The sequence below is a fragment of the Heterobasidion irregulare genome, assembly GCF_000320585.1.
Source record: "Heterobasidion irregulare TC 32-1 unplaced genomic scaffold scaffold_05, whole genome shotgun sequence".
NCBI lineage: Eukaryota > Fungi > Basidiomycota > Agaricomycetes > Russulales > Bondarzewiaceae > Heterobasidion > Heterobasidion irregulare.
The window spans coordinates 2,553,559-2,569,714 of record NW_009258201.1 but is presented as its reverse complement, the minus strand read 5'-3'; the positions used below and the strand labels follow the sequence as shown (position 1 = coordinate 2,569,714).

General features: G+C 49.5%; 8 protein-coding genes across 8 annotated transcripts; 5 read left to right on the top strand and 3 right to left on the bottom strand.

Annotated features, from left to right (window-relative positions):
* Positions 1–369: 369 nt before the first annotated feature.
* HETIRDRAFT_418155 (uncharacterized protein) lies at positions 370–2,568 on the bottom strand (the record flags this gene model as incomplete). Its single annotated transcript, XM_009548467.1, has 7 exons — positions 370–480; positions 549–698; positions 750–1,379; positions 1,443–1,967; positions 2,019–2,084; positions 2,134–2,304; positions 2,362–2,568. The coding sequence occupies 7 exons, from the start codon at positions 2,566–2,568 to the stop codon at positions 370–372; spliced, it is 1,860 nt and encodes a 619-aa protein (XP_009546762.1).
* A 901-nt stretch (positions 2,569–3,469) lies between these two features.
* On the bottom strand, positions 3,470–5,704 carry HETIRDRAFT_33059 (uncharacterized protein). Its single transcript, XM_009547479.1, has 9 exons — positions 5,467–5,704; positions 5,365–5,414; positions 5,208–5,307; positions 4,910–5,161; positions 4,619–4,856; positions 4,319–4,566; positions 4,167–4,264; positions 3,761–4,112; positions 3,470–3,703 (listed from the first exon to the last, which is right to left on the bottom strand). The coding sequence occupies exons 1-9, from the start codon at positions 5,585–5,587 to the stop codon at positions 3,558–3,560; spliced, it is 1,605 nt and encodes a 534-aa protein (XP_009545774.1). The 5' UTR covers positions 5,588–5,704; the 3' UTR covers positions 3,470–3,557.
* Positions 5,705–6,431: 727 nt separating this feature from the next.
* On the top strand, positions 6,432–6,857 carry HETIRDRAFT_168830 (uncharacterized protein; the record flags this gene model as incomplete). Its single annotated transcript, XM_009548466.1, has 1 exon — positions 6,432–6,857. The coding sequence occupies one exon, from the start codon at positions 6,432–6,434 to the stop codon at positions 6,855–6,857; it is 426 nt and encodes a 141-aa protein (XP_009546761.1).
* A 1,683-nt stretch (positions 6,858–8,540) lies between these two features.
* HETIRDRAFT_409738 (uncharacterized protein) lies at positions 8,541–9,249 on the top strand. Its single transcript, XM_009548465.1, has 2 exons — positions 8,541–8,730; positions 8,784–9,249. The coding sequence occupies exons 1-2, from the start codon at positions 8,616–8,618 to the stop codon at positions 8,918–8,920; spliced, it is 252 nt and encodes an 83-aa protein (XP_009546760.1). The 5' UTR covers positions 8,541–8,615; the 3' UTR covers positions 8,921–9,249.
* Positions 9,108–9,275, top strand: HETIRDRAFT_168832 (uncharacterized protein; the record flags this gene model as incomplete). Its single annotated transcript, XM_009548464.1, has 1 exon — positions 9,108–9,275. One exon carries the CDS (start codon positions 9,108–9,110, stop codon positions 9,273–9,275), a length of 168 nt encoding a protein of 55 aa, XP_009546759.1.
* A 343-nt stretch (positions 9,276–9,618) lies between these two features.
* Positions 9,619–10,639, bottom strand: HETIRDRAFT_318402 (uncharacterized protein; the record flags this gene model as incomplete). The annotated part of the gene is made up of 6 exons (XM_009548463.1): positions 9,619–9,762; positions 9,805–9,971; positions 10,092–10,146; positions 10,195–10,247; positions 10,308–10,478; positions 10,591–10,639. Coding segments are annotated over 6 exons (639 nt in total), but the record flags the coding sequence as incomplete, so codon positions are not given.
* Positions 10,640–10,881: 242 nt separating this feature from the next.
* HETIRDRAFT_475686 (uncharacterized protein) lies at positions 10,882–12,452 on the top strand (the record flags this gene model as incomplete). Its single annotated transcript, XM_009548462.1, has 11 exons — positions 10,882–10,949; positions 11,004–11,092; positions 11,148–11,239; positions 11,301–11,530; positions 11,587–11,671; positions 11,720–11,814; positions 11,880–11,886; positions 11,939–12,045; positions 12,102–12,130; positions 12,189–12,292; positions 12,351–12,452. The coding sequence occupies exons 1-11, from the start codon at positions 10,891–10,893 to the stop codon at positions 12,450–12,452; spliced, it is 999 nt and encodes a 332-aa protein (XP_009546757.1). The 5' UTR covers positions 10,882–10,890.
* A 613-nt stretch (positions 12,453–13,065) lies between these two features.
* Positions 13,066–15,465, top strand: HETIRDRAFT_318776 (Esterase/Lipase; the record flags this gene model as incomplete). Its single annotated transcript, XM_009548461.1, has 15 exons — positions 13,066–13,232; positions 13,291–13,475; positions 13,534–13,598; positions 13,654–13,666; positions 13,722–13,749; positions 13,798–13,872; positions 13,922–13,929; positions 13,979–14,044; positions 14,107–14,176; positions 14,233–14,500; positions 14,551–14,656; positions 14,715–14,766; positions 14,821–15,071; positions 15,127–15,164; positions 15,217–15,465. 15 exons carry the CDS (start codon positions 13,066–13,068, stop codon positions 15,463–15,465), a joined length of 1,641 nt encoding a protein of 546 aa, XP_009546756.1.
* Between the last annotated feature and the right edge of the window lie 691 nt (positions 15,466–16,156).

Below are 16,156 nucleotides of genomic sequence, written 5' to 3'. Positions count from 1 at the left end.
GAATCCGGACGGAAGGGGAGACGAAGGTTGATCAATGCATCCTCGTGAAGCAGATGAAGAAGAGTAACTCAGCGGGGTCCATCCACGACTGCATACCACCGACTGCTCCACCGCAGGTTCACGTCCCGGGCCCACATAGATTGCAGCAAGAATAATGCGATAGCAGCATACGAAAAGGGCAATATCATTTACATAACAGACGGCGAGTCGAAAGGTTAACTCACGTCTCATCCTACTCCGTTCTCCCCACCACCCCTGGTTCAGTATTGTACTCATAATAATGTCTTTACACGTCCGCAGTCTCAGTGCAGTCAATGGCCAATGGCGCACAAACGCACCTGCCCCTCTTGGCTTCAAAATATCAACCCTTCAATCAACTAGCATTCGTTCTGTTTGCAGGCCCTCGCCGTATGCCATACTCTCGAAGATCACTTGTCTCCAGACGAGAATGGCGAGCTCACCAGCTTCCTCTTCAAGAACCTAGTCAACACGCATGATGATGATGATAAGCATGGCCCTTCAAATTATGAAGAAGATGGGCGACGCACCGGCTCTAGGCCATCAACAAGCTTGCTTGGACTCTTATGGTCCTTGAGATGCTCCAACACGAACATGACAAGGTCATCGTCTTCGAGCTCACCGATATATTTAACCATCAGCCGCTTGACGAGAGGCTCGAATTTGCGGTCAATCATGAGCTGAATGGCAAGGTCAGCCTCATCGATGAGCTAGATACTGAATAAGCTCACATCAGTCACGCAGTCCCACCGGACCTTTGCCTTGAATAGCGTCTCCTTATCACTGGGAACGGAAGCTTTGATTCGCTCCAATCTCTCCTTCGCCTTCTCTCCGTCGTTCGCGGCACTGAAATCAAGTTTCACCAAAGGCACCTTGCGCCTCCTCACCGCGTCCTCCTCCTCTTCCTCGTTCCCGAACAAGGTCGCCTTGTCCATCGAAGGCCCGCCCTCCGCTTTGGGCGCAGCAGCAGCCAAGGAGACATTAAGTTTGACAGGCGCACCGTCATCGAGCAACATGCCCGCCTTGCGTTGTTCCTCCGCCAGCGCCTGCATCTCGTCCATCTGGCGTGCGAGGAACGCCTCGGACTCCCGCCGCAAGTTCTCCACCTCCCGCTCTTCAAAGGCCCGCGACTCGGCATCGGCGGCCTCCTCCGCTGCAAGCCGACGCGCACGTTGTGCTCGCCATCGGGTGCGGTCCGTGTAGAACTGTTCGTCGCTTTCATCGTCGTCCCACACGTCGAGCCGCACATGTATCTCTTGGCGATCCCGCTCCTCAGCTTCCTTCGTCGTTCGCTCCCGCGTGAGCGCGCGCTCTAACGTCTGTATACGTACACGTTCCCGTGGTTCATATCTGCGCTCGCGCTACGTACCATGTCATGAGATACTTGCCACAATAAAAAAGATAGAAAAAACGATTGGACGCACGTCTCTGAATGAGTTTTCTTCGTCTCGTCGTCTCGCCTCCTTCCTCTCCGCCTCTAATTCTTCATCCGTCTTTGTCGTCTTCCCGGCCAACTGCCGCTCATCTCCTTCTGCACTTTGTTCCGCCTTGACAAAGCCAACCGGCTTGTTGTATCCCTGCTGTGCATCCCTTCCCAGGGCACCAGGCTTCGAACTTTGTGATGATGGCGCCCCTGGCCCGCCTTGGGGTTTACCCCACTCGCGCACCTTGGGCCCACTTGGCAGCACTGGGATGTTCTGCTTAGTGTCGCGCAGCTTCTCTCGCTCGCGTTTCGCAGCACGTTCGCGGAACTGCGCAATCTCCGAGATGACGAGCCCACGCTGAGTTTCTGGCAGGTCTGCCTCCTGCAAGTCATGTAGATGCGGGGGAATGACGTATTTCTCCTTGTCGAGAAGACCATTGTTGGATGCTTCTTGAGAAGTGCGGTTGATTTCGGCGAGGTGCTTCTCAACACTGGCTTTTGCTTTTTGCGTGGCTGCTTCGTCGGTCTGGAGAGTACGATGAGTCGACTGCTGGCGTGAAAGAGATAGGTGACTCACGTCTGTCTGCATACGGTGCGCCGAATATGCTTCCAGAAACAGTTTTGTTCTATCGTCTGCTTTCACCTGCGGACTGATAGGTTCGAAGTGAGTAGGAGAGAAAAATGGTACTCACCAGCAACTTTTTGCTAACACAACCATCCTCCAACGCAGGGAGTTCCACGTTATTCAACAGCGCCATAGCACGCAACGCTCCCTCAGGATCCTCAAACTCGGCGAACCCAAATCCTTGGGGTTTGTTTGCGGGTGTGATCAAGCGCTTGAATGACTTCACCGGGCCACATGCCTGTTCAGTGCGAGAGGTCTGAGTTTACAGGTATTCATGCAACAGGTAGAGACACACCGTAAGAAGTTGATTGAGAAATGCATCGGTGATCCCGCCTGATATTGAACCAATAAAGAGCGTTACTTGCTTCTGCGCTTGAGGCGACACAAAGTGTTGGTGCATTTGCTGCTGCTGTGCAAGAGCCGACATTGAGGGTCCCTGGCCAAAGGACGGCAAGGGTTGGTTACGAAGACCAAGTCCTAACCTGTTCGGCAAAGGCTGCATGGTACGGTCTGGTCTGATATGTTTAAGCAGAGGGAGAAAAAGTTGGGGTAATCGAACTTACTATAGCAAAGGAAGAACGATTTCGGATATTGGCTCTACTGTTGAGATACGAAGATCGGCAGGTTCATAAGCGGTCAGATAAGGGGAGAAGTATCAATAGAGCGAGCACGATAAAGTCAAGGGGAGAAGGTGATTAGAGGTCAGACGGATGGAACAAGGTGTAGATCCTCTTGCAGACGCGCGCAGGTTCCAGCGACTGGTGAGAAAATATCAGATGATCTCCACGTGTCCACTGGAGCAGACGTTAGAATAAGGCAACATGGCCGAGCGGTCTAAGGCGCCAGAATCAGGAATTAACCTTATCTCCATCTGGTCCTCCGGGGCGCGAGTTCGAATCTCGCTGTTGTCATAAATTTTTATCTTTACTTTTGTTAAAGATTTTCAAATCGGCAATGTCTCACACGAACACATCCCAAACGACATTAGGCAGCTCTTCCAAGCTCTCGGTAGCGCACGCCCCAAGCTCTACGCCAAGATTGACGTCAGAGATTGTGTTTGGGTTAATACTGTCCCAGACGTCCCCCATGGGACTGTTGGAACATACAGACATCCACGGATGTTGCATATCCACCATAAGGAGAAATTGTACGAACACCCGTGCTTTTCGCGATGGGCCACACAACAAATAAGTCGCTAACCTCGATATGAATATAATCTCCACCTAAGGGCCTCCCCCATGAGCAGAATGAGTCTACCACTTGAAGACCAGACCTGCTGCGCAACTGACGCGACGTTGGTGATGTGTGGCTTGTGCTGCGCAGTGGGTTCGACTCGTGCACGCAATGAAGAAATGTGAATGCATTAGGTGTGCGCAGGAGCGAGAGTCGTTCCTGGAAGATTTGTGGTTCGTGAAGCAACGCTACAATTCATCTTTTGGTGTGCCAGAATGTACATATGCGAGTACTTGATACATATCGGGAGACAGCGTGTTACCGCACCTTGAACATTTGTACAACCGCCTCGCTCGGTACCTCTGCATCTGTACCGCTCTTCACAGTGTAATGAATTTCGATGTCGAGTTCCCGCGAGTTATGGTCACTCTTCCGACAATGGAATGTCCCAGATACGATGGTCCCTATGACAGAATTATCAACTCGGGGTAATCGTTGGACACGCCTTAATTAGCACATACCTTCCTCGACTTGTATCGGATCCCGCAGCAGGAAGATGGTGTGCTTCCAGTGGGTAGGCACACTCTTTGGGCCTGTGCTAAAACTGGTGATGCGTGCCTTGACGCTCTGGCTTGCTCGTCTAGGGACGTGTTGTTTACCGCCGATGGGCCAAACCTCCGCCAGATGTCCTCCACCGTCTTTTGTGATCTGCACTTCCGTCCCTTGTGGTATAGTCTCACCGCTAGGATGGAAGAATGTGTCGAAGTAGAGCACAAGCGCGTGGACTTTCGTCCGCCGTTCAGCAGTCGAGACAAGGGTGAAGGGAGCTGTGAAATCTAGTTGACGGGCTGTGATCTCGCGGAGATACAAGTCCTAAGAGGATGAACATCAAGACACATTGGCACTTGAATCACAAGCCAGCCCGACCTTGATGGGAAAAGCTTCACTAAGCATTGTATCTGGGCCTACGATGTCGACAACGGCATCATCATACACTTCTTGCCCCATCGCCGACAGATCAAACCCTTCAGTACGGCCCCAAGTCAGAAAAGATCGTGAAGGATGTACGATATACTTACCATAGATGTCATTCCAAAACCCTATTCTCTCCTTGAAAATCTCACCCGCCTCGCAAAGACCAAGCATTATTTTGCATTGACTAGGCGCCATGACACCGTCAGGCTTCAAGAAGAGGTCTCTTGCATGAAGGACCGAGTCCAACATGGACTCATACAAAAGCGCGTAGCCCATCCATTCAGAGATGATGATATCCACTTTCTCGATGTCATCGGGGAGAGTGATACTTTCCACCTTGCCATGTATGACTCTGCAGGATGAATGAGCTACATTACAACTAGGGGATATTCACAAACACCTACGTGATAACGTGATCGAGATTATTCGCTTTCACGATCTGTGCTGCCTTTTCGGCAATGTCGCTGGCGTCGACAGCAATAACGCGTCTCGCGCCAGCTCGTGCAGCAAACAGTGAGAGGATGCCAGTCCCGCACCCGACATCTAGCACAACAGCGTCTGTGAAGAGTGCTGGGTTCGTGAGAATGAATGATGCGTAAGATGATGTGCGGACAGTGTCCTGAATCATCACAGCATGAATATCTATATTTCCAATAATTAGACATAGGGTGTGCGGCGAGCAGAAGATGTCATACCATTTTCCTCATAGCTTTGGAAGTAATGTGTATCATCGTCGCGCACACTAGGCCCTGCAATATTATCACCTGTATCTTCCTTGAGACCGCTGAGATCAAGGCGTTGACTGATCAACGCTTGATACTCTGCCAAGTCCTCCTTGGACTGCTGCAGCTTCCGCTGTAAGGTTTTGATCTGCTTTTGGAGGCTGGTCTGATCGCTTGATGCAGGAGTCTCATCATCACTATCCGACCAGTCATCGGACGGGTTCACTAAGGACGCTCAGCCTGAGAATTAAAAAAATGTTTGAAGACATACGAAGCAGGGGGTCATCTTCCAAGGCGGGGAGCAGGTAGTCGTCTGATGAAAAGAAAGATTCTTTTCCGTTTAGACCTTGTAGACTTGCCGCCATGGGTTTCTGAATTTATATCTTGAGTTGACATCACATCTAGATAAGACAAAGGGTTCCACACACTTCTTTGCGAATATAATTGATGAGTCTGATACGCGCGTGGAAATCGAGTGCTAAATCGGAAATTAGGAAGCGAGAGATATGTAACGGTAGATGCAAGCGTACAAAGCTTCGAGCACACAGTGGGCAGATCAAATCCATGTTCTTTCCTGTCGTATGCCAACGCTTCTGACACTGCGGGCAGCGTCTTCTCTTCAAACAGGGATTGGCAGGGCTGTTTGTTCATTGAATCCGAAACCCAATCACTCCAAGTTTCCTCCTCTTCACTAGACGAGCTCGTGCAATTTTCATCTTCCGAGCCAACGTCAGAAGGGTCTAAGGAGGTCGTCGGTAAGCGAAGGCTCATGATGGAATAGGGGGACGGGTAGGAGAGGAATAAATTGCTTTGAATCTGCCTTCATCTGATGACCGAAGACAGTATTAGATTCTCACGCTCGCTTGAGTTGTAAGATCTGTAAGAGTCCAGACGACGCCGACGATGACTCGACGACAATTCGCCTCAGACTCACTCGAACTGCCCCCATACCTATAGCAAAAGATTGCGATGATGCACTCAGGACTTCAGCGCTTCAGCCTCAGTTGTCGATAAGCTTCTCCCCCATGCAGCATATCTTGGACGATACATATCAGTCTGCATGATCTACATTATCGGATATCGAGTAGCATACTTGACGTTTGACGACTCTCTGCCTTACTCTCACACGTCGAAAACAGAGCATACCACTATGTCCCAGCGGCATTCGTATACGTCCGGCGCATCATGAATCTACATCAGAGTCGGTTCCGAAGATGACTAGATGACTCTGCAAGTGCCCATACTTGGTATTTTATTGTACTCCATATGCTGACAGCTTATGCTTCCGGTTCTGTTTGAGGAAAGTTACACGCTGGACCGACATTTATAAGACATGTCTTGCAGTATAGCAGCCCGCTCCAATACCGATTCACTGCGGCCCTTATTTCCTCTCCTGTCTTTCTCCGTTTAACAGGTGTGTTCATCATTGTGTCACCAGAGTCGTATAAAACACAAGTCTGATTATGACAGGCCAGGATCTCATTCGCACATCACTATGTCTAGTTCAGCCAGCCCTTCAGAATCCAAAATCTCCCTCCTGTCGCATGATTCTACATCGTCATCCTACGATGAAAATGAGAAGGCTTCAGGGACTGGGTTGAGAAAAAGCTTCTCCCCTTTTGTCGCTCTTCGATCCAAATACAGCACGGACAGCAGCTCATCTGTCACCTCTAGCAGTTCCGCTCCTCCGCTTTTGCATGCACAGACACAATCGCAGCCCCCGCCTCCCCTTACTTCCGCCTCTGCACTTTCGAGCCACCCTACTAAGGACTATGAGGCATCGTTTGGTGCCTTGGCATCATCATTTGGATATGGAGGAGGGGCGCCGATCATCGTGAAATCGAAGAAAACTCAAACGAAGTCAGCCACCCAGACTGGTGCTGCAGCCCCCTCAACCTCGAATAACACACCTCTAAAGTAGTTTCTTGACATCACAGTACGTCTTCCACCTCCTCGTTCTGTCAGATCTCCTCATCGTTCGGTAGGAACGTGCCGGGCGGATGTGAGGAATGCGAGGGTTAGATCTTTTCACCGTCTTTACATGTACTTACCGTTCATTTCCCTTTTGATCCTTTGTGTCAGTCATGTTTTGGTGGCCGCGAATGACTCAATCCCACAACCAATAACTTGGCATCTTGTCATATTTGAAATTCATCTGTACAATTGCCTCGCGCTCTCATCCAATTTCAGAATAGGCTTTCTCTTTCGTCAATGAATGAAGGCTTATAGCTTCAAGAGCAAAAATGGCCCCGCAAGTTCGGCTTTTCTATGTAGCCCATTGTATGATCGTAAGCTCTGTGTTACCTGTCTACCTCTCTAAGCTAGACGCGTGTGACCTCCGTCCCATATGCACTTCCACAGTAGTGCAGGATTGGGACGTTGGCGCTGACATTACGAGCAGTCGACTGTGGTCGACCACTCTAGGTAGAGCGCTCACTCAGGGTTCTGCTGCGCACACTTACTCAAGCTGATGATGACCATTGCGCAGCTTGCTCCAGCCTCAATATTCTCAAGTTGGGTGTGTAGCACGAGGCCTTCAAACAAATGTATCAAGCTATGCTTGGCCCCCCTGCTGCGCGGAAGCGAAACACGAGAACTTCGTGACTGCGCTTCGAACTCTTTGGTGCGAATCTGCTGAAAGCCTCCTTGCGCACACTCGACAGGCACTGTCGTTTTCGGAAACATGCTGCGGAGAGATATCTCACTTTCAAAAAGTCCAGCTCCTCCCAGTGCGTGTCAGAATGCACTGTCTTGTTGCGTGCTCTTGCGCGCATCGTCTCCGCCATGTTCGACACGGGGTCGCTGGGCGCTAACTCCGATGCGTCATCATACGTCTACCTAACACCCTCAAGCGTCACTTTGAACCCCTATGCATATTGCAGCAGCTCCAACAGACCCACTCGTCCGCAGCATGTGTACCGAGTCAAGGTACGATTGTGGAAAGTGTGCGGAACAGTGAACGATTCGTCCGTCCGCAGCGACATTCTTCCATTCAGCACAAGTATCGATTCATTCATCGTCTACACTCTACATACAAGAGCATTCCAGCTCTTTGGAGGCGCGTATCAGTAGTCACTAGTAAAGCTGACCTACAAGGTGCGTCGTCGCAGCTGAAACTCGGGAAGCGAAGTCCGCGCTTGTTTCCTAATCGCAATATTTCATTGATCAAACCGAATTAGTTCAGAATGGTCTGAAACATCATGTACCAACAAATTTGATGAGATTATCGGCACGATCACCAGGCGATCGCCATTTTATGATAATAACCGCTTTTATGTTGCTGAAGGAAACGAACAACAATCTCAGCATCTTATGAGATTGTGATGCCGTTTTCATGCTGGTATGGGTTGGATGGGTCAGTATGGACCCCCGCATTGATCGGCGATTCACGAGAGATCGTGGAGATTTTCAAGATCCGCGAGCTAAAGATCCCATCTTGGTTCCTCGGTTCACATCAATTGACTCTTGCGGCTGCTCGCAACCCTGAGCGGGTCCGGCACAGGTGGTCGAGAATCAGACCGAGTCATGAACACAGGTGCCGAAGCATATATAAAAATGGGGACATGACCTCTGAAACACACATCTCTTCGCGCGCCCATCTTAACCCAGAACTCCCTCTCAAACTACACTCATCATACTCTTAGAACGTCCTTTCGTCCCTACCACACACTCAAACACGATGTCGTCTCCCTCTTCATCCACTGCGACCCTCGTATCATCCAACAAGAGCGCATTCTCTGTCAAGGGAAAGAAAAATATCTTCTCGTCCGTCTTCGGTGCCAGATCTAGCACATGTGAGTTTGCCTGCGCTCTTGCGAAGGTTCCACATTCTCACGCAGCGCATTAGCGTTGAACACTGGAACTAGCACTTCCACCGCTACTACCAAGGCAGTGACGAAGCCCGATGCCGCATTCGGTAATCTCGCCACGAAGTACGGCTGGGCGGCAGCTGGACCTGGCTTTGCAGCTCCCATCGATCCTTAAAGTCTTATAGACGCTCAAGACACCGTGTCTTAATGACGCATTCGTGATTCGGAAACCCACCCGATTCATCATTACCCCCATAGGCTATTACCATGGAAATGCCACAGGTAGCCACAAGCCTCAGAGTGAGGCGGGGACGAGGACGGAGGCGGGGGTAGGGGCAAGAAGGAAAGGCGGTAGTTGGGAGATGCAGTCGGGTATGGCAAAAGTTCACATCGCCTTACTTTCCGACTCCCGTGACGTACAATATACATACCATCGCATCGCGACTGATGTACCATTCCGCAATCATTTTACCCATGAGCATCAGAGACTTGGGGTCGATCGGGATCACCGCATTGAGATGATAACATGACAAGGATTGTGAACCACTGCGCGAACTAGTTGAATGTTTAGTTTTGTCTGTTCTAAAGAGTACATTGCGGTGGGCATGCCGCTGGCCGCTCCACCGAGGCTCGGAGAGGTCGATCAAATCGACAACGCTTTCGGGTTAGTTTGGCCGTCAGGGCGTTGTGTATCCCCTGAGTCGCTACTCGCATTCACTCCACTACGAGTCCTCTCGAGCAAAGCCGATCCCATCCTCATGGGCGCTCACCGTCTGACTAGGTTGATTGCCATCTAAAACATGCCGAAGTCGAACCGTACAAGCCCGAAAACACCAAAAATACAATACATCTACATCACTAACCTGATGTTGCTCACATGAAATCCTCCTCCCATTCCCTCACCGATTTCTTGGGTCTCTCATCATCCTCATCATCGTTGACAGTGAAGAGCGTATCATACGATCGTGCCGCCTTCTCTGCCTCTCGGGCCTTTGCAAGCTCGGCATCGGCCTTCTTCTACTCGTGTGCATTGTGATAAATAAGTGTGAGGGCAGAAACGGTAAGGGATGGAAATGACAGACGCACCTTCTCCGCCGCTGCAGCGCGCTTGATCGCGTTCTCCTTCTTTACGCGCTCGATGCGCTCAGCTTCGTGATCCACCTCACGCACTACCTTGGTTTTGTTCAGACGATTTACAATTGGGTTCTCGCGCTTTGCTATGTGGACTGTGTATTGATTGGATATCAGAGAGAGAGAGTCATATGGAATGAATGTTGCAGTGCAGACCTCGTTTGACCTGTTGCGTGTGATGAGCGCACATATTCTTTGGCAGCCGATCAAGACACGTACCCGCTTGTCATTATGGAAAGACACTTGTCCAACAGCCATATCACCCGTTTTCTATGTTCCCTTCAGTATTGCTTTTATCTTTGAAATTGATACACACACCTTGAGATTACTCCCGAGGGTGTATATGATCGTTAAATTGTCCTTTTTGTTCCCTGCACAACCATACTACGGTCACCGCCTCGTACGAATAGTGGATACCTCAGAATACCCACCCTCGATAGAATTAGCTTTGACCAGCTGAGCACAGTCAATGAGGAGTGGTTCTGGGATAGATTCCCATGATGAGATGGACTCGGGAAGTCGGAGGTAGACGTGTGCAGAGGAGAGTTTATCAACGTGAAACCAGACGTCTTGAGGCCACGCGTATTTGATGAGATCTTCGTCTGGGGGAGAACGGTGAGATCAAAGCATGGTGATTTTTGATCACATTGAATCAAGTGTTTCCGGAATGGATCGATGGATCGAGAGGGGAAGACAGAAAATCTACGCACTTACTTTCCACCTTGTCTCTGCCCATGTATAGTGTCACTGGTGGGTCATACGCTTGATTCCCCAACGATAGTCAGATAGGTCAGTATACTGATATAAAATTGTCGACCGACCAGTCGAAGTGAAGAACAGAACCATGGCGAAGCTGAGGAGGGCCCACTGACGACGATGCTTGCAAGAAATGTCGGGATGTGCGGTGGCTGTGAGACTCGATTTGGGTATACTTGCCAAATGCAGGACAGTGCACATGCTCACTAGTCCGGCGTCCGGATCCGCTGATCGACTGCCATCCTTTATCGAACAGCCATGTCATTGTTGGAGGCTGCACAGAATGCCGACACCGCATTTTCCAACATCCCAGTGATGTATGTACTGAGTGTGTGATACTCAAGGCCCGGCCTTCTGACATACCCCTCAAGAGATCTTGAGAACGTGTCCGATCCTGCAATCCGGGCAGCGTTGGCAGATCAGGTCAGAGATGCGTGTGTCAACGTCGGGTTCTTCTACGGTAGGCCCCCAAAGTTCTCCGATATCGACACTTTTTACCTGCTCATTCCTGCCAGTCAAAAACCACGGCATTTCGGAGCAGACGATCCAAGGCGCATTATCTTCCATGAAGGCATTCTTCTCACTGCCGACGGAGATCAAGATGGAGGTATGCTTTGGTCGCTGATCTGGTAGTTGTTTGTGGTACTCGACTCACACGAGCTACCTAGCTGGACATAACTAAGACCCCAAACTTCAAAGGCTACACTGCTGTGCTCAGCAGCAACAACGATCCCTACAACAACGGCGATATGCACGAGGGCTTCGAATTTGGCTGGGAAGCTCTCGACGCGTCAAAAGCCGCCAATGATCCGAAGCGTGCGAAGGATGGAGTCATGGCTGGTGCGAACGTGTGGCCGAAAGAAATGCCGGGCTTTAGGGAGGCCGTCCTGGAATACTAGTGGGTTGTTCCCTCGCGGCATATAGACTTGCCTTGGATTGACTCACGATTTGTAGCCATGCGGCGGTTCAACTAGGAAAAGCTTTATTCCCTCTGTTTGCCCTTGCCTTGAATCTTGAGGCCAATTTCTTCGACGATAAGGTAACAGACCTAGACATATCATTTACTTAAAATCTCAAAAATTCATAGACAGAAAACGCAGCTGCTATAATGCGTGTTCTGCATTATCCGCCGCAGACAGGGCCTGTCGACGACCGTGTCATTGGCATTGGGGCACATACAGAGTAAGTCGCACCTCGTTTAATAACGATGATTGTGCGTTCCCTACCAACATGTCTCTCGCATAAAGCTTTGAGGTAGGATGATTCTCTGAATGTTGATAATGCTCGCGCTGCATATTTTATATAGTGCTTTACCATTCTCTGGCAAGAACCGGAAATTCAAGCTCTCCAAGTCTTGAACACAGACCAGAAATGGATCGATGCCACGCCTATACCTGGTACACTGGTAATCAAGTGCGTTCACAGGTTGCGATAAAAACACTTCTCATTGACAAATGCATATGATTTAGCATTGGAGATCAGCTTGCTCGATGGACCAGTGAGCTTATCTCTGTCTCACAACATCTCTTGATCGCACTCTTGATGATATCTTCTAGACGACGTATTCAAATCGACAGTACATAGAGCAATCAACAGAAGTGGCATACGTCGATACTCCATACCGTTATTCTTCGGCACGGACTATGATGTCCAGCTTGAGGTCTGCCTTCACACCCGTCTTCCTTTCTATCCCTGACTTGGTATGTACGCGTATATAGCCAATCCCAAGTTGTGTCAGCGACGATCGACCTCCTCGATATGACGTTGTAACTGCAGGCGAATACGTGAAAGAAAGGCTGAAGGCGGCATATGGCCACTAAGATTCACAAGTGTATCTGATCTGCCGTGTGGGTGATGACGTTTTTCTATGTCTGTAAAGCTTGAACCTCGTTGGGAACTGTTTACCTTGATTACGATGTTGCAATCGCTTTCGCAGATTGATTCGACAAACCTTTAGGGGAAAACACACCAGCTTCCATTTCGACCTAGTACTCTTGACTGCGAAGACGGCGACTGCTCGTGTCTATTATAGAGCTTATGACATGATATCTCAAATGGAAAGATGAATAGCAACGGACCATCGAGCAATCCTCGTAAACATTTCGAGGCCTCCGAAGCTCGTGCATCATTCAGCGCTTCAGCCACCCATACAGCCCTTGTGATCCGTCATTTTTCTAGGGCTCTCCGGCGCTGTCGCATTGTCCATCAATCGTCTGACATACCGGGCAGCGTGATACGTGAACGATTGCCTTTTCAGGAGACCCTTAAATTTCTGGAGTATTAATGGCCTTTTGTGTCTTTCCTCGGTCATAAAGTGAGGGCTCCTAGGCTTCTGGCACTACGACTCTAGTCTACACGACTGTTCTCATCATTCTTTCCGTCCAGTGTATTAAAGGACAACTAGTCTATCCCAGCTTGACTCCCGCCACCGTCATGGATCTTTCTCTGGTAATCGTCTCGGTGTCCCTGTGGTTGAGTCTGCATGCCGCAATCGGAGGCGTTGCTGCTGTTCCCACGATTCAGTTAGATCGCGGAGTCTTCATAGGCAACTCTACAGGAACAGTTGATAAATTCCTGGGTATACCGTTTGCACTTCCTCCGTACGTCCGGTCCATTCAACAGAATTTTTTTGTGCTCTGCCTGACTTCTATCTGACAGAACTGGTGATCGTCGCTTTCGCCTGCCAGAACCGAATCACCCGTACGAGGGAGCTTACAACGCTACTGTGTTCGGCAACTCGTGCCCTCAGCAAACCGCAACTCCTACCATCCCAAACGAGATTGTTGGCGAGATTCTGAGCACCTATATACTTGTGGAGGGTGCCCATCCTCAAAGTGAAGACTGTACGTCCGTGATGATCATGCATTGGGTCCACCATTTGATCTCTCGCCTCCATTATAGGTCTGAGTCTCAATGTATGGGCTCCTGCTAATACTACAGCGGATGCGAATCTTCCGGTACTCGCGGTAATTACACCAATTCTCCAAACGGAGTTCACATTGATAAGATGTCTTGCTATAGTGGATATATGGAGGTAAGAAGCGTCGAATCATCTACCGATTTAAGCATCACCGTTTTTTCTTACTTAGGCGGATGGGAGGTCGGGGAGACGGCAACGTAAGTAGGTTTGAACTATCAGCGAATGCATTAACTGGATGTTTTTAGATACAACGGGGAGGCTGTTGTCCAAGGGTCTCTCAATATTGGCATGCCGATAATCTATGTGAGCATGAATTATCGGTGAGTACATCCGACAGTGGTTGGCATCCTAAGTCTAACCAACCGGTAGATTGGCAGGTAGACTTGACTCAATGTCTATGCTATCTCGAAGCTGACTTTATCGAAGCTTTTGGCTTCCTTGCTAGCAGAGAAGTAAAAGAGGCAGGTGTTGGGAATCTTGGTCTTCATGATCGTCAGTAGGATATCGAAACGTCCTTTTTCTACATATTTTTAACAGCGAGACTTCCTGCCCAGAGCGCCAGGCCCTCCGATGGATCCAGACATATATTGGTACCTTCGGAGGAGACAAGGACAGGGTAACCATGTATGTCTTACGTTGTTGTATTATGGCAGAGTCATCCTCACAGCGAAGTATCCTAGCTGGGGTGAAAGTGCTGGCTCTGTTTCCGTTGCGCTCCAGATGATTACGAATGGTGGCAACAGTGAAGGCCTTTTCCACGGAGCGTTCATGCAATCTGGCTCACCTCTAATTGTCGGCGATATCACTCATGGTCAGCCTTACTACGATCTCATCGTCAACGAGGTCGGCTGCAATGGCACTGAAGATACCTTGCAATGTCTGCGCGAGGCTCCTTACGAAAAATTCCAGGCTGCGTCGAGCAGTACGCCTTCGTTGTTCAGTAACACCGTATGTGATCATATTTTTGTCCATGTTCATTGTCCAAATTTCCTTCTCAGTCCCTAAACCTGGTCTGGATGCCTCGTACAGACGGTAAATTTCTGACTGAGGATCCCCAAACGCTTGTCAAAAAAGGGCATGTCGCAGATATACCTTTTGTCAATGGTGCGTACCCGTATCTCTGGTCCCTCGTTGATTGAACCTGGGTTTACGCGACACTCAGGAGATTGCGATGACGAGGGTACACTATTTTCCCTCTCGTCATTAAACGCAACGTATGATTTCCCTTGATATTTTCTTTGTTCGGAGCTTACACTAACACATCGCAGTTCCGACGAAGACACTCTGAAATACATTCAATCTGTCTACTATCCGAAGACTTCCTCGCAAGAACTTGACCCTGTGCTCCAGCTCTATTCTTCCGACCCATCTGAAGGCTCACCTTTCAATACAAGCAGTAACAATACGCTCTCTCCACAATACAAGCGTATCGCCGCTATCCAGGGAGACATATGGTTCCAGGGTCCTCGCCGTCTGTTCTTTGAGTATCGGTCAGAAAAGCAGAACACTTGGTCATATCGTAAGCGGGCGCCTTCAGTGATCTACAAATTATTCATGGAATGGCTGCATCGTAGTGTATAAAGGATTTAAGTCAACGCCCTTCCTAGGATCAGTGAGACTGTTTTTTCATTGTTCAGCACTCTCATCCTAAACGTCTTTAATAGTTTCATTCGTCCGATCTCATTGGCATCTACGGTCCTGGAAGCGACCTAGGAAACTTCGTCATCCGCTTCGCCACCGGTCTAGATCCTAATCACGGAAACACCACTATTTACTGGCCTAGGTATACCCAGAAATCACGCAAGCTCATGACGATACTGGATGGGTCGGTTCCCCTGACTATCGGTGAAGATGACTTCAGGGAGGAAGGGATCAAATACCTTACGCAGTTAATGTTGCAGAACCCTCTTTGAGGTCTGACATAGCTACACTATACATGTAATTTGGCTCACTATCGCATATCTGTTTGCGCTCAATCTCGTCGTTCATCATCTTGCGTTCAAATCATAATTCACTGTCCAAGTCCACGAGTCAAGGCGTGAATCCTGCTGACGGTACTGCGCGGACACGCGAGAACTTGCTTTCTGAGTGAGGCGTGAGGATATCAATTGTTATGGCGAAATGTGATGTCGGAAAAAAATGACCTGTGCCGCAAGGATGGGAAGTGAGCCCCCGTACAGTGCTGATTTCGAGCGCTCGTCTTGAGGATAGTGCCAGAGATGAGAACTCACCTTGAAGCTTGATGCAGCACCGCTCGTCAGGGTTGAGTCAAAGAAGAGAAAGAAATGTGGATGGACATGGATTGACTGTGTAATATCTGAGTGGGACAGTTCCGAGGCCTGTTTACGGGGTTTCTGACGGGGCCACATATGGGAGCTTCCCAAGGCTTGCCACCTCGCACTGATCAAATCAGACCTGGTTTGCTTCGTGCACAGGTGTTCATATTCCTCTCGTGAAGCACTCAACACAGACAGACAGAGGGCCCTGATATCACAGCCTGCTCTGACCTCTTCCGTAGTGTGCATCTAAAAAGCGAAAGACATCCTGTGCTATCATCAAGAACTATTGTTAACGGCATCATGGAGGTGGCAGTTCGCAGTGCAG

Excerpts from the sequence above, each read along its gene's own strand:
- HETIRDRAFT_409738 (XM_009548465.1), top strand. The coding sequence starts at position 8,616 with ATGTCGTCTCCCTCTTCATCCACTGCGACCCTCGTATCATCCAACAAG. Across the intron at positions 8,731-8,783 it reads CGGTGCCAGATCTAGCACAT|CGTTGAACACTGGAACTAGC; the intron begins GTGAGTTTGCCT and ends GCAGCGCATTAG.
- HETIRDRAFT_33059 (XM_009547479.1), bottom strand. The coding sequence starts at position 5,587 with ATGAACAAACAGCCCTGCCAATCCCTGTTTGAAGAGAAGACGCTGCCC. Across the intron at positions 4,567-4,618 it reads AATCTCGATCACGTTATCAC|AGTCATACATGGCAAGGTGG; the intron begins GTAGGTGTTTGT and ends TTCATCCTGCAG. Across the intron at positions 4,113-4,166 it reads GTGAAGCTTTTCCCATCAAG|GACTTGTATCTCCGCGAGAT; the intron begins GTCGGGCTGGCT and ends TCATCCTCTTAG.